This window comes from Camelina sativa, chromosome 6 (genome assembly GCF_030686135.1).
Source record: "Camelina sativa cultivar CO46 ecotype springtype chromosome 6, ASM3068613v1".
Classification (NCBI taxonomy): domain Eukaryota; kingdom Viridiplantae; phylum Streptophyta; class Magnoliopsida; order Brassicales; family Brassicaceae; genus Camelina; species Camelina sativa.
This window is the reverse complement of record NC_141885.1, coordinates 787245-801649: the sequence shown is the minus strand read 5'-3', so window position 1 is coordinate 801649 and position 14405 is coordinate 787245. Positions and strand designations below refer to the sequence as shown.

Below are 14405 nucleotides of genomic sequence, written 5' to 3'. Positions count from 1 at the left end.
ATCTCGTGTTTGTTTGGAACGAATACAAACGTCACATTTCTTGGAATCAAAAACACTAGTACGACTAAGCGTTGATAAATTCAGCATCTCCATGACCGTAGATGAATGATGACCCAAATGGCAATGCCACACATCCGAAGGTAGTTGATCTAGAGCTTGTGTACGAGTTGTGGTCGGAAAGGGCATCTCGCTGATCATTATTTCCGCAAGATCGGTTATCCGTGGTGGTGGGGTAATAGACCACGTTCCAAGCTTCCTTCTACACAACATGGAGGTTCTGGAAATCAGAGTGTTGATGGCCGTGTATCTCCTGTCTTGCCGAAGCGTGTTGCTTCATTGTTATATAGTAATTACACAACAGATCCTTCTTCATAATAGTATGTTTCTTTTTGTTGTGTGTGTTTTTTGTATCCCGATTAATTGATAAACTGAATGATTCTTCAAAATAAAATTAACCCCAAAAGCATAATTGTCTTAAAAGTTTTGAACGTGATGTCATATATTTTGGTTGAGTTTCAATCAATTTTTTAGAACACGACTCCGTAAAAATTGAAAGTCTTAGGATTCCGATTTAATAAGCACCAAAGCTACTTATGAACAAAAATGAAAGTAGTAAACCTGCCATTTTACTTTAGGTTGTCTCATTTTTTACAGTACAACTTAGTATAAAACACCCATTTTCAACTTAAAAGTATTTATATTAGCTGTAATCCCAACATTACAAACTCGGTCAATCTTTCTCAAGTATAAATGCTTCCTAAAACTCTAGGTATAAAACTAAAAATATATAACACACCTTGAGAACCAACATATATATTTTATATATTCATACTCGCTCGTGATCATCATTCCGAAGCCTAGAATCTCATTTGAGATTTCGGATAGATCCGACATCATCTATACGTGGATGCTATTTATTTTAGCATATGTATCTCTGTATATGAATGTATTTTCATGTATGCGATCTAAAAATAATGGACAACATTTTGGAAGTTTTCGTCGACTCTCACATGCCATTTGGATATATTTGTTGTCGACGTACGTCTCTTGGATTTTGTCAAGATAAGAAAAACACATGAACACAAAGATCAATAATTGAAAATCTTATATGACTTCCGAAATGGTATGGGTGCCCGTTCGGTTTCGGCTTATATGACTCTTGTATGGTAGAGGAATATTATACATCATTGATAAATTGATATCTCTATCTTATGGAATTATCAAAATCCATGCAATTTCCAAATATTTAGGAACCCTCTGATCCGGTCAACTTCTTTCCTTGTTGATATATATGGGAACAAAATTGTATGCAATGTCAAATACATATACAATTTGTGGAACAATATATACATATGCCACGTCACATAAATATGGAACATTCACGCCTAATTTCAAAACTCATCCACCTCCCCCTTAAATTGACGTGCAAATTGTTACTAAAGTCCATTTTTATTAGTTTGAGTGGTCAATTATGATAATATGTTCTTAAAACGTAAAATCGTCAAGAGAACATAACTTCACAATTATTACATTAATACATTACTTTTCTGCCTTTATTTTCTAAAACGTGGCCACGTTTGGACTAGCTATAAATACCAAAGCCACAACAAATCCACCATCACCCTTTACAATATTTTGTCCCCCAAAGTCTCTCGATGGATAGCTTGAGAGCTATGCCCATCGAACTCATATTTTCTGTTCTCGGTTTAATTATTATATTCTCCGCCTGCAATTCAACAGCGGAGCTACCACGGTTGGTTCAACCACCGAAACCCGATGGTACACTCAGTTTTCTCGTCGTCGGCGATTGGGGAAGAAGAGGTTCTTATAACCAGTCTCAAGTAGCTCTTCAGGTACATATAACTGTGTGTGTGTGTGTAGATATGACCTTGTTTTATGAATAAATCAATACTTATTCCTTGTCTGTGAATTAAGCTAAACTCAAGTTTTTATGGCGTAATCATGAACTAATTATGAGCTAGAGAGAAATTAAGCGAGATGACGGAAATGATTAGATAAATCATATAGTACTTCATTATATTATTAGAAGAACCGAGAAGCGTGTAATATTATGTTTTCTTGACGTCGAATGCATCGTTTGAGTAAATTACTAAATATTAGCTATTGTAGTAAGTATGTGTTGCTTGAATAATTTAAGTGTTGGTTGGAGTCGTATTAACAGATATAATTCTGAATAATAATTAAAATATAACGAGTGGGAGCTAGAGGTAATAATATTTGGAGGATTTTTAAAAATATTCATTTTCTTATATCACTTTATAAAAATATATTTGTATATTTTTGTCCATTTTTGAGGTAGATTTTATTTTGTTTTATCCGAGTGGGGAAGTTGCTTACATAATCTTTAGTTCATACTTCATACGTAACTTACGTGGAACTAATAATCTTAAGGCTGTGCGTTAGTCTTACAGTTCCACGTTATCGTTTTTAAGTTTGGTTGCTTCTACTATCCTACAAGTAAATGCTTCTGATTAAAGTAAGACACTGATTGGAGACTTTTTTGTTTTTTTCACAATTTTTTTGTATTATTATATTTTAGTTTGTCGTGCAATGGACAAGTTTAACTAAAAAAAAAATGGACAAGTTTATCGCAGCTAAAATTTTCCAAAAACGACAATACATATATATATATATATATATTCATGAAATTTTATATCGTTATCATTTGTTGTTGTTTCTAATGCTATTTTCTTAATCCTATATAATTTTCTAATAAGACTGATTAGTTTTTTTTTGTTTTTTTTGCGTGATTTACTTTACTAATTATCGACTATAAATTTGTTTGCATTCTGATGGGGAAAATAGGGAAGGATATAAATATCGATTTCCTTATATCGACTGGAGATAACTTCTATGATGACGGAATAATCAGTCCATATGATTCTCAATTTCAAGATTCGTTTACCAATATTTACACAGCATCTAGCTTACAAAAACCATGGTATAGTGGTACGTAAATTATAGTGGGATACCCTGTTCTAGTAATTATGTTGTTTATACTCTAACAATAAAACCATCTCTACTCTTTTCATTTTTACAAAGAAAACAAATTATAGTGGGATATCCAGTTATAGTAATTATGTTGTTTATTACTCTAACAATAAAACCATCTCTTCTCTTTTCATTTTACGAAGAAAAAAAATTATTTCACTACAAAAAAATATATTTATATTTACTTATTATTTTATAAATTATAATATTGACTTATTTGTAAATTTTATTTCCCTCGCGCAGTATTAGGAAACCATGATTATAGAGGTAGCGTCTCTGCGCAACTCAGCCCCATACTCAGGGATTTGGACTGCCGATGGATTTGTTTAAGATCATACGTTGTTAACGCCGGTAAGTAAACTACCAAGGGAAAAAAAAATTAATATCTTCTTCATTAAGAGGACTATGTTAACACCTAACCTTTTTTTTGTAGAGCTTGTGGATATTTTCTTCGTGGACACGACACCGTTCGTAGATAAATATTTTGATGAACCAAAGGACCATGTCTATGATTGGAGAGGCGTATTACCAAGAAATAAGTACCTTACCAATCTCTTAACGGTAACTATTTTTGTTTCTTACTCTACCGTACGCTAGTTATATTTATCGAAAACATGTGATTAACATTGACCTAATTAGTCGGTACATAAAACGATAATTACTAATAATATATAGGATGTCGATGTGGCATTGCAAGAATCAATGGCAAAATGGAAAATAGTCGTAGCCATCACACGATAAAAAGTGCAGGTCACCATGGAGTAACCATAGAGCTTGAGAAACAACTTTTACCTATCCTCGAGGTAATTTACATAAACTACTAAAGGATATATGTTCAATACTAAAAATGAAAAACAAGTAATTAGTTTTCGTGAAAAAATCAGGCTAATGAAGTGGATCTCTATATAAACGGACATGATCATTGCTTGGAGCACATAAGCAGCATCAACAGGTTATTAATTAAATAATTGCGTTACGATTCATTAATAAGGATAAATACGTATGGATATGTAACGTAAGGAAAATGCGTTGTTATGTTGTGTATAGTGGAATACAGTTTATGACAAGTGGAGGCGGATCCAAGGCTTGGAAAGGAGATGTGAATCATGAGTGGGACTCTCAAGAGATGAGATTTTACTACGATGGACAAGGCTTCATGTCGGTTTACATATCCGAAGCTAAACTACGCGTCGTTTTTTACGATGGTTTTGGTCGCGTTTTGCATCGATGGAGCACTTACAAAAAGGGTGTTTATTCCGATATCTAATCGGTGGTTTGATTAAAGAGTTAAGACAACATTATTATTAATCGTTCATTGTTTATTATGTGTATATTTTCACGTGGCCTTTTGACTTTTATTGTTGTGTGAGAAAGAGTATTTTCATACATGGAGACGTAAATTTAGTCCCATAATTTAGTTTTAATATTGTTTACTTTCCATAAAAGAAAGTTACCTAATTCTAGAAGCTACCTATATAGTTCTTGTGTCCACGTTACGTCGTATAATTCATTCCCATCATATTTCCACTATACACTAAAACATCCATAAATTAATATTCAATAAATTAATAAACACTATAAATTAATAAATTTTGTTAATCTAAAGTCGGATCAGTATAAAAAATAACAAAATTTGATAAAATTATAAGTTAATAATTTTTTTGATATCCTCATGTAAAATATAATCTCAATAATATCATAAATTAATAACCATGTAAATATATATATATACATGTATGATGATATAATAATGTATGTTTTTCTTAAAGCTTCAATCTATAAAACAATTGTTATGTTGTATTTTCAAATTATAATGATATAATTATTCTATAGTAGATCATAAAAATAGTTATAAAATTTAAAGTTTTCAATTTCTAGATATGCATCATTTATATTTTGATAGTTAGATAAAATATTAAAGTACTATAACTGATTTTATAATTCATAAATTTGAATTTATGTCATGTATATAAGTGACTTTGTAATTTATTGTCAATAATGTTTTCTAAATATTAAAAATTCAGTTCAATACCATAAAATTGACAATATCTAAAAGTTTAATCTTATTTTGCTAAAATTATCTCAATTCATAAATCTAAATAATTTAAACAATTAAAAATATATCTATAAATTATTAATTATTAATTTAAACTATAAAATAATAATTAATAAATAAATTAATATCACTATAAATTAATAAAATGTCTTGGTCCCAACATTATTAATTTATAGAGATTTTACTGTATGTATATAGATTATTTTGCTCACATATAGAAAGAAATCCTTAATAGTTGTCTTTGTGATTTGAACCCAAAAAAACATATGTAATTTGATTTTTTTTATTAATTTAATACAAAATTCATACAGATACAGATATATGAGTAAGATGATTAATGTTAATGTTAGAGATACAGATACAGATCATCTTACTAAGATCCCAGAAATATCAATGTTAGAGATTTTTAGGGAAAGATATAATATAATAAAGCATTTTTAAAAAGAAAAAGAAATGTAATTAAAAAATAAACTAGGCGAAAAAATACCTTTGACCTAAATAAATGTGCAAGTAACACGCATGGCCCATCAAAGATATAATATTATTACCAAAAAAAAGCTCTACTCTAATTACGGTAATGAAATGATTATATATTTCCTTGAAAATGTTGACCAAGAAAAAAAAAATCTCCTCGACTATTTTATCGACCATGTTTTTCTTACGAATCCATCTATATTAATTGTTACGAAGACATCTCTCTCTATATATATTTGTATGCATTGTGGTGGATTTCTCAAATAAATAACTAATTAAGAAGGAAGATGAAGCTGGGTGTATGGTTTAATATGAGTTTGATGTTTCTATGTGTCTTCTTCATCAATGGTTCTTTGTCGAAGCTCCAAAGATTGAAACATCCGGTGACGAAATCTGATGGCTCTCTCAGTATTCTGGTCGTTGGAGATTGGGGACGCGAAGGACAGTTTAATCAATCTCGCGTTGCACACCAGGTGCTTAATTTTTAATTACTTTGTTTTCAATTTACAGTTTTTAGTGGTTTGCATTTGCATCCGGTCACCACCGAATTTACATTTATATATGTGATGCATTTGATAAAACTTTGCTTTTAAGATTTATGATTTCGTTATAATACGAATTATAACCGAAAAACTCACCTCGTGGAATTATGCGTTCATGGAGACTATACAAAAGCATGAACACTAATGTTCCATAGAATCATAGGTGTTTTGATTCGTTAGATATATAGAACTGTATATATATTATGTGTTTGTGATATATATCATACATATATTACACCGCCCAAATGATTAGGTATGATTTTTGGTGAAAAGGTGTGATTAGTTTAATCCGGTTATATGTTTTTTCTTCTCCATATAGTGTTTGATTGTTGAAAGTTGAAACACGTAATAAAAATATAAACATTCAATGTAATAATACATATGAGCATAAAGTTGCGTCCATATATCTTTCTTTTAAGAAGTCATTCATTCTACGCAACATATATATGTAGACATTAGTTGAAAAAAGCATATTCGTGAAAGTATTTTTGGCTATTGACGAATTGATACGCTTAATGATTAGAAAAAGAAAAGCATATTCCTAACAGAAAAGTGATTAAAAAAAATATGAAGGTCTTTTTATATATATAAAAAATGTAGTCATGACTCATGACAAAGAAGTAAATTTAGATTCAATTTCATTATATATAGTTTCAACTTTTTAATGTGAAATTAAAGTAAATTGACTTACTTTTGCATGAACTGATAAAATGTTCTAATAAACAAATAAAAATTGTTTGTGTGATATTTTAAAATTGAAAAATTGGAAAACTGGCAGATGGGAATAGTGGGAGAGCAATTAGACATAGATTTTGTGGTATCAGTAGGAGATAATTTCTACGATGACGGGTTAAAAGGAGAGACTGATCCTTCCTTTGAAGCCTCTTTCTCTCATATCTACACTCACCCTAGTCTCCAAAAACAGTGGTATGCAGGTACTTTTCACATCCTTCAAATCAAGTTTCACATACATGTTTATTACTAGTAATTAAAATGTGTAGTATATGCCTAATTAACGCGTGCGTGAGACTTAAAACACTCAAATGTTGTTGCAGTTTTGGGTAACCATGATTACAGGGGGAATGTTGAAGCCCAACTAAGTCATGTTCTCACCCAAAAAGATTGGAGATGGTTTTGTCGCAGATCTTTCGTCTTATCCTCAGGTCCCTTTTTGAAAAATACTTCGAATTTAGTAAACTTTTTAAATTATAAAAGATGTGACACATTATCTACTTCTTTATATATACTTTTAAATTAATATATTACACAGTACAAATCAATTTTTATTTAGTGTTTTTCTTTTTTTTGGTTTCTTTATTGGTTATAGGAATGGTGGAGTTTTTCTTCGTGGACACAAATCCATTTGTAGAAAAATACTTTACTGAGCCAAAAGACCACACTTACGATTGGAGGAATGTCTTACCCAGAGATAGATACATCTCAAACCTCCTACATGTAATCACATTTAGTTTCTTTCATATCACAAATCTCCATCGTCTTTTGAAACTTTCTACTATAAGTTTAACTTCTTTTATTGACACATTAGGATTTAGATAGAGCGATTAAAAAATCGCGTGCCACATGGAAATTTGTCGTGGGACATCACGGGATCAAAACCGCAGGTGAGCACGGTGTTACTCAAGAGCTCGTAGGTCAACTTCTTCCAATTCTAGAGGTAAATATAAAACCATTCATAATTTCCAGCTAACATATAATTTTAATTTTATTTTATTCTACAAATGATATAACTAAACTATTATTGAAGGAGAATAAAGTGGACTTGTACATTAACGGACATGATCACTGCTTGCAACACATTGGCACTAAAGGGTACGTAACTCTAGTTTTACTTACCTATTCTTTTGATCCAACTTAAATTAACATGGATATGATCATATAAGATAATAATAATATTTTTTTTACTGTTGTATTCGTAAAGTGAAACTCAATTCCTGACAAGTGGAGGAGGATCAAAGGCATGGAGAGGAACTGTTCTGCCATGGGATCCAAAAGAACTCAAACTGTATTACGATGGACAAGGTTTCATGTCTCTTCACATCACTCGCTCCAAAGTAAACTTCATCTACTATGATGTTTCCGGCAATGTTCTTCACCAATCTTCATTGTCCAAAAGATCTCATCTCCTTTAAATGGAGTATTTTTTTAAGAAAAGACAACTTAATATATATATACTATTTTATTTATAAGAGATTTATCGATGTAATGCTATATTTTGAACACAATATGTGTGTGTGTGCGAGCGAGTGAGCAGTTTTTCATAAATCAGTTTACGTATTCGGTATTAAATTTCTTGGTTGTTTTTCTGATTGCTAAATTACTATATTACACATTTTTGAGCAAATGGGCCTTTCAAGCCTTGAATAAACTTTAAACGGGCCCAATTTTGAATGGTGATATAAGACTTCAGTGTAAACAAGAAAGAAAAAAAAACCTAAGAAATCAAGTTATCTACAACTTTGCCATCAACAATGTCCACACACACACAAATTATCATGAACCAAAGAGGTGGTCTAGCAGAAGAAACAGAGGAAACTGAAAATGGTGCTATTAGGCTTACAGTTTCTTAACTGGTACGTACATGGAGGAATCATTGATAAGAAGAAGAAGAGACATCTGAAGCTTATTGTCCAAGCCACTGAAAGAGACGATTCTTCTTCTTCTTCTTCTTCTTCTTCTTCACAGAGATTTCAAATCGATAGAGATAAAGCAAGAGAAGCTCTGAAACAGCTTGATCAACAAATCGAATCTCAAGCTGATGAAAAACCAAGAATTATCATCAAGACATCACCAGACGTCGTCACAACCAATGATCCAATCATATTTGAAGAACCACCTGAGATGTCCGGATCGTTCCTCACAACTTCAGCTTTTGTTCTCTTAGCTCTTACCTTGTTCTACAACATTTTGTTCATTACAGTGATCAAACCATCGATGGATGGACCAGAATCAGTTCCAGAAGCAAACATAGTTGCTATGTCTGATTCTGACATTGTGAAGTTTCCACTTTCATCTTTGTCTGCAAACACTTTCAAACAATAAAATTTACTATAGTACTTATCTTTACATCTTCATTGTTGTCAATGCTAAAATTTTCAAATAAAAACATTGAAACTGATAGTGAAAAACAAAATTGGAGTTCCTTTACTGAGACATTGTTAGCTTTTCGAGCTCCAACAACCTAAATGAAGTATCTTTATCCAACCTGAATCCAGCATCTTCAACTTCCTTAGATATCTCTTTACCCTTTGTCAATCTCCCTGAAGCGGTGTAAAGGCTAATCATATCGCGATAAATATCATACGTTGGCAAGAATCCAGCTTCTTTAAGTTTAGAGTAATATCTCACTGCCCTTCCCAAATCATCCAATGCCACAAATAGTCTAATGACTACTCTATAAGCTGGAAGATCAAGAAGACAGTTTGATTCCTCCATCTCCCAAACCACATTCATCGCCTCCCTGTATTTCTCTTCCGAATACCTGCTATGTATCATCGTAGTGTACATTACAACGCTTGGCTCTCTGTTTGATTCTTTAAACCAGTCAAAGAGAGATTCAACGAGCTCAAACTCTCCCAGTTTCACACAGATCTTCATAATACCTGTGCAATCCTGTTGGCTCAATCTTAAATCTTCTCTTTCTTTCAGTTCCTCGAGAAGAGCAACCACAAGATGGTACTTGTCAGGGTTTTTAGCTATTTCAAGAATCATCTTCACGTAAACACTCGAGTCGAGTATACGATTGTTACTCTTTGAGATCAGTATAAGCTTCCGGGCTAGATTCAACCATCCGCCTTCAATGCATCCCTTGATCATTGCTTCGATAACGTTCTTGCTAGCCAAACTATTGTCGAACTTAAGCAACTTCAGCTCATGGTGCTTCGCCAAGACCTGAATAGTGGAAGCGAGAATCCGGTTATCAGGGACTAAATGAGAATGCTTTCCAGCCCAGTGATATGTCTGTAAAGCTCTCTCAGGCAAACCCATATGACCCAATTCTCGAATGGTCATAGAGAGTGAACCTTTACGCAAGAAGCTAACCCATTTATTGAGAACAAGAGAGACATCTGCATCAGAGGAAGGCAAGCTCTTGATCTCTCTAGCTAAACCGATGAGAAAGCTCGGATCTTTGTGAACTTGCTTCGATACAGAAGACAAAGCAGCTGATCTTATGTTCTTCTTTGGAGTTGGAAGACCCAAAGGTCGTAACTTGTGAGGTCGAGGAAGTGGTAAAGGCCTAACTCGAATCGGTTTACCCGGTTTTTGAGGAATCCTTTTCTGGAAAAGCGACGAAATCGCCTCTATTTCTTCTGGTTCCCATAAAACAGCATCATCATCATCATCTTGATGTTGCCCACCATCATCATCATCCAAAACTGGTTCAATTTTGGGTTTCCTCAGAAACAAATTAACACCAAAATCAGGGGGAAGCTTGGTGCGGCGTGGATTACGGAGATTCTTAGTGAGTTTCTTTGAATGGTTCCTTTGACTCGCGTTGACTCTTGTTACTCGTATGTTTCCGATACTACTGGTTCGATGATTCAGGTTGCAGCTAAGTGACGAAGAGACAGGACATTGCAGTATCATTCCTAAAACACAGCCACGAAGTTACGGTTCTCTAATTCAACTCGAATCAACTCAAATACAGACTAATCCGCGATAAAATCCTAAGTAATCTAACTCAAAACGTTTCTACAATAAAATCAGGGAACAGCTTAGGGTTTTGAAAAGGAATAAACTTCAGGTCTAAAGAATGTATTGTGATGAAGTTTACCTCCTTTCGAGGAATCAATTGAACAGTAAGAGTGAGCTTGAGAAAGAGAGCACGCTATGAAGAAGAAGAAGAAGAAGAAGAAGAAGTAATTATTTTTGTTTTATTTCTTTTAAAAAAACCAATTACCCGATCCAATAAACCGGATTAGAAATGACCCGACCCGAACTAACCCGGCCCAACTCGAGAGAAAAGGGAAAAAAAAAATTAAGTTGATTGGGGATGATAAGCATCCGCAATCATTAATTAGGTGTGTGGCAGAACTTTGACAGCAGCATAAAGAGGTTTTTATAGTTTTTTCACAAGTCTATCCTTTAAATGGTCCCTAAATTTGCCAAACCAGACAAATACATATGTAATATATAACTAAATTATTTGCTTCATAATCCTTTTTTTGTTTTTTTTTTTTAATAACTTTGCCGCTAAAATCAAAAACTAAAACTTATGTTTGTAACTGGTCATGGCATTGTATATTAACTTTTTTTTTTTGGTTTATATGCAAATGGTTTCATTTTCGACATAGTTTCTAAAGAGTTGCGCGATAGTATTTGTTATTTACACAGACTAGCAGCGTTGAGGAGCAACATCTAGGGGAAGAGAACTCGCGAGTTTGACATTCGTTTCCATGGTTGTAAGGTTGTTGGTGGTTCTTTCCACGTAGTCATGAGGTTTTTGTGGAAATTTTTTCAAATGCTACTCCCACAAAAAAAAAACAAGATAAATAGAAAGAAAATAAAAAATATCATTTTGAAGATTCCTTTGATTGGTACGTGGTTGTGAGGTTTTTGCGGAAATTATTTCAAAATGCTACTCCCGCGAAGAAGAAGAGAAATAGAAAGAAAATGGAAAATATCATTTTGAAAATTCTTTTAATTGGTAGATCCTCGATGATTCTCAAGATTCATCTAATGGGTTGGTCAGTACCTCAACCGATGACTGCTTAGAGCGATGGCTGTTCACTTAGGATAACTCGAAGACATTGGTAAGGAAACCCAACAATCAGACAATGTCACATCAGATAAATCCAAAATATTGATTTTAGTTGTGTATTTTCAAAAAGACATGAGATTCATTATTTTACAAATAATGTTTTTTTTTTTTAAAAAAAAGATTCATATTGTTTTGCTACATAGTCTTTAGTGTAGTTATAACAGACTAATTCTTTTGGGACTGTTGATGTAGGGATGTTGTACTAGCACTTTAACATTTGCATGGACTATATATAATCCACATATATTAGTGCCACAAAGTGTGATGATCATGTTCAATGGGAATACAGTAACTATGAAGATTGAAGATATGAGGATTGCTTGGTTTGAAAAGGAACAACCCTTAATTCACTATGGAGGTATAATTTTTGTTAGTTGTGCGTTTTTATACCTTGTATTGATGGATTGATTGATGAACTCTAAAAACGGCTCTGTTACAGATGAAAAGTTTTCGGGTTATAAACCACCAGATGAAGCCAACTACGGCAAGAAAACCAATAAAGTAGACATCACTACAGAAAACCATTAGTATATGTATCACTTAATTAGTATTACAAAACTAAGTGATGTTATTTTAAATTATTTTTTAATAATTGATAGAAATATTATATTTTAACATCAGTTATAATATCGATACTGTTAGTGATTTGTATGAAATCATTTAATTATAATTGATGCAAATCTAGATCATTTACATCACTTACGAAATATTGATATAAATATATAAATTTACTTCACTTAATAAATTATGTATTTATTAATTTATATTAAGATCACTTAAAGATGATACTAATTTTACTTTAAACAATGTTAATAAAATTATATGTAATTATTTGTTCATTTCATATCGAATAAATAATTTTTTTTTGTGTGGATTTAAATTTTAAATTTTGGGCAAAGTCATCTGATGATAATAATTATCAATATATATTAGTTTTTTATTTATTAATGATATATATATATATATATATCTTAAAAAATTCAATACTTAAACAAATTAGTAATACATAATTTCACAAAAAAAATGTAATTGGAGAAACTCATGTTATTATTTGATTTACTATTATCAAAAATTTTTAAAACATGAAAATATGTTAAGTAAAAAGTTTTTTTAAAAGAAAACAAAAAACAAAAACTCCAAAATATCTATATTTTTAAAAATATAGTTCTTTTCGTTTTCCCAAAAATAAAAACTGTAGCTCAAAAAGTTAAAAAAAAACAAAGAAAAAAAGGCAAAATAGAAAAACGATAATTATGTTATTCTTTAATTAATTAAAATTTAAACCTAAATTGATGCCAACAAAAATAAAAAACCTATAGTGTAGCTTGATCACACATCTGCTCTACAAAAACAATCTGCTCCAAATTGCTTCTATATACATTATCTTCCTTTATTCACTAACTAGGTTCGAACTCGCACGTACGTGCGGGGTTATGTTTATAAAAAAAATTAATTTTGTATATATAATCAAACTTATACTAATTGAGATTTTGGTTTGGTTTATTAATATTTGAAAATTTAAAATAATAATGATTTCACCAATATCTTAAAATTTGGAACAACATAACGGTTAGACTAGTAACAAACTAAATCAAATAAATGATTGGTTAGATTTTATTAAATTTGTGAACTATCAAATTGGATATATAACCGCTAACAGCGATGAAACCCCGTTTGAAACATATGTACAAATATTTAGGGTTGGCTGTAACTCTCTTTTCGTTTTATCATGTTCTATTATGTCCTACACCGTTCTCAAATTTTCGTTGCATAACAGAAAGCATTCCCAATATGGGACATTCCAGATATGAAACAAATTTCCGATTGAAAACGGGAGGGGACCGGACGAATACATAAATTCTCGAACTCCCGTATTAAATAAACATAAATATAATTCATAGTATATCTATATATCATATATTTTAATAAAAATATTACAAAATTAATTAACTTCTTTATTCTTACTATTTAATATATGTTTCACCTATATTAGATTATGTTTTTTTAAATATTTTTAACTGTTACAGAACATATTTTATGTATTTTTTATTTTTATTTTATTTTGAACTTATACTAGTTCAATTGAAAATAGTAAGAATTATTTATTTAGTATGTGTAAACATATTTATATAGTATAATGTCATTAACCCAAAATGTTGACATTTTGATTTATGAATATCTAGGTGTTTGAGTGAAAATTTTGTCACTTTAAAATATGGATTAGAAATGTTTATACTATGAGTCATCATTACCTTGAAAATTTCGTTAAAAATTCAAGGTAACCATGACTTAAAAGACTATAAAAAAATTTCAAGGTGCTCATGTTATAAAATTTTAATGCCATGTGTGTTTTTTGTTTTCTTTTCCATGTTCCATTTTAATAAAGACTGTTAACGTCATATATTTGGAAAATAAAGAAAATAATATAATTTAATAAATTCAGCTGATTACAATATAGTCATGGAAGATTAATTGTACTTATATAGTTTTTGTATACATATCCCTTGCTGGTTTCAAAAGTTAATTAATGTTAATGCAAAGC

The 14405-nt window shown here is 31.2% G+C and overlaps 2 protein-coding genes and 2 pseudogenes across 4 annotated transcripts; 3 read left to right on the top strand and 1 right to left on the bottom strand.

Moving 5' to 3' along the window:
* The first annotated feature begins 2757 nt into the window (after nucleotides 1-2757).
* Nucleotides 2758-4461, top strand: LOC104789950 (purple acid phosphatase 8-like; annotated as a pseudogene). The gene is made up of 6 exons (XR_015560484.1): nucleotides 2758-2970; nucleotides 3256-3363; nucleotides 3446-3573; nucleotides 3688-3815; nucleotides 3897-3964; nucleotides 4060-4461. The product of XR_015560484.1 is annotated as a purple acid phosphatase 8-like (transcript).
* Nucleotides 4462-5635: 1174 nt separating this feature from the next.
* LOC104789949 (purple acid phosphatase 7) lies at nucleotides 5636-8391 on the top strand. The gene is made up of 7 exons (XM_010515618.3): nucleotides 5636-6015; nucleotides 6863-7019; nucleotides 7140-7247; nucleotides 7412-7539; nucleotides 7631-7759; nucleotides 7850-7914; nucleotides 8024-8391. The coding sequence occupies exons 1-7, from the start codon at nucleotides 5830-5832 to the stop codon at nucleotides 8232-8234; spliced, it is 984 nt and encodes a 327-aa protein (XP_010513920.1). The 5' UTR covers nucleotides 5636-5829; the 3' UTR covers nucleotides 8235-8391.
* A 49-nt stretch (nucleotides 8392-8440) lies between these two features.
* Nucleotides 8441-9168, top strand: LOC147942093 (uncharacterized). Its single transcript, XM_087455645.1, has one exon. The coding sequence runs from the start codon at nucleotides 8644-8646 to the stop codon at nucleotides 9142-9144; it is 501 nt and encodes a 166-aa protein (XP_087311771.1). The 5' UTR covers nucleotides 8441-8643; the 3' UTR covers nucleotides 9145-9168.
* Nucleotides 8621-11132, bottom strand: LOC104789948 (pentatricopeptide repeat-containing protein At2g01860 pseudogene; annotated as a pseudogene). Its single transcript, XR_015560214.1, has 2 exons — nucleotides 10877-11132; nucleotides 8621-10691 (listed from the first exon to the last, which is right to left on the bottom strand). The product of XR_015560214.1 is annotated as a pentatricopeptide repeat-containing protein At2g01860 pseudogene (transcript).
* Nucleotides 11133-14405: the final 3273 nt, after the last annotated feature.

Excerpts from the sequence above, each read along its gene's own strand:
- LOC104789949 (XM_010515618.3), top strand. The coding sequence starts at position 5,830 with ATGAAGCTGGGTGTATGGTTTAATATGAGTTTGATGTTTCTATGTGTC. Across the intron at positions 7,020-7,139 it reads CCAAAAACAGTGGTATGCAG|TTTTGGGTAACCATGATTAC; the intron begins GTACTTTTCACA and ends ATGTTGTTGCAG. Across the intron at positions 7,540-7,630 it reads ACATCTCAAACCTCCTACAT|GATTTAGATAGAGCGATTAA; the intron begins GTAATCACATTT and ends TTGACACATTAG.
- LOC147942093 (XM_087455645.1), top strand. The coding sequence starts at position 8,644 with ATGGTGCTATTAGGCTTACAGTTTCTTAACTGGTACGTACATGGAGGA.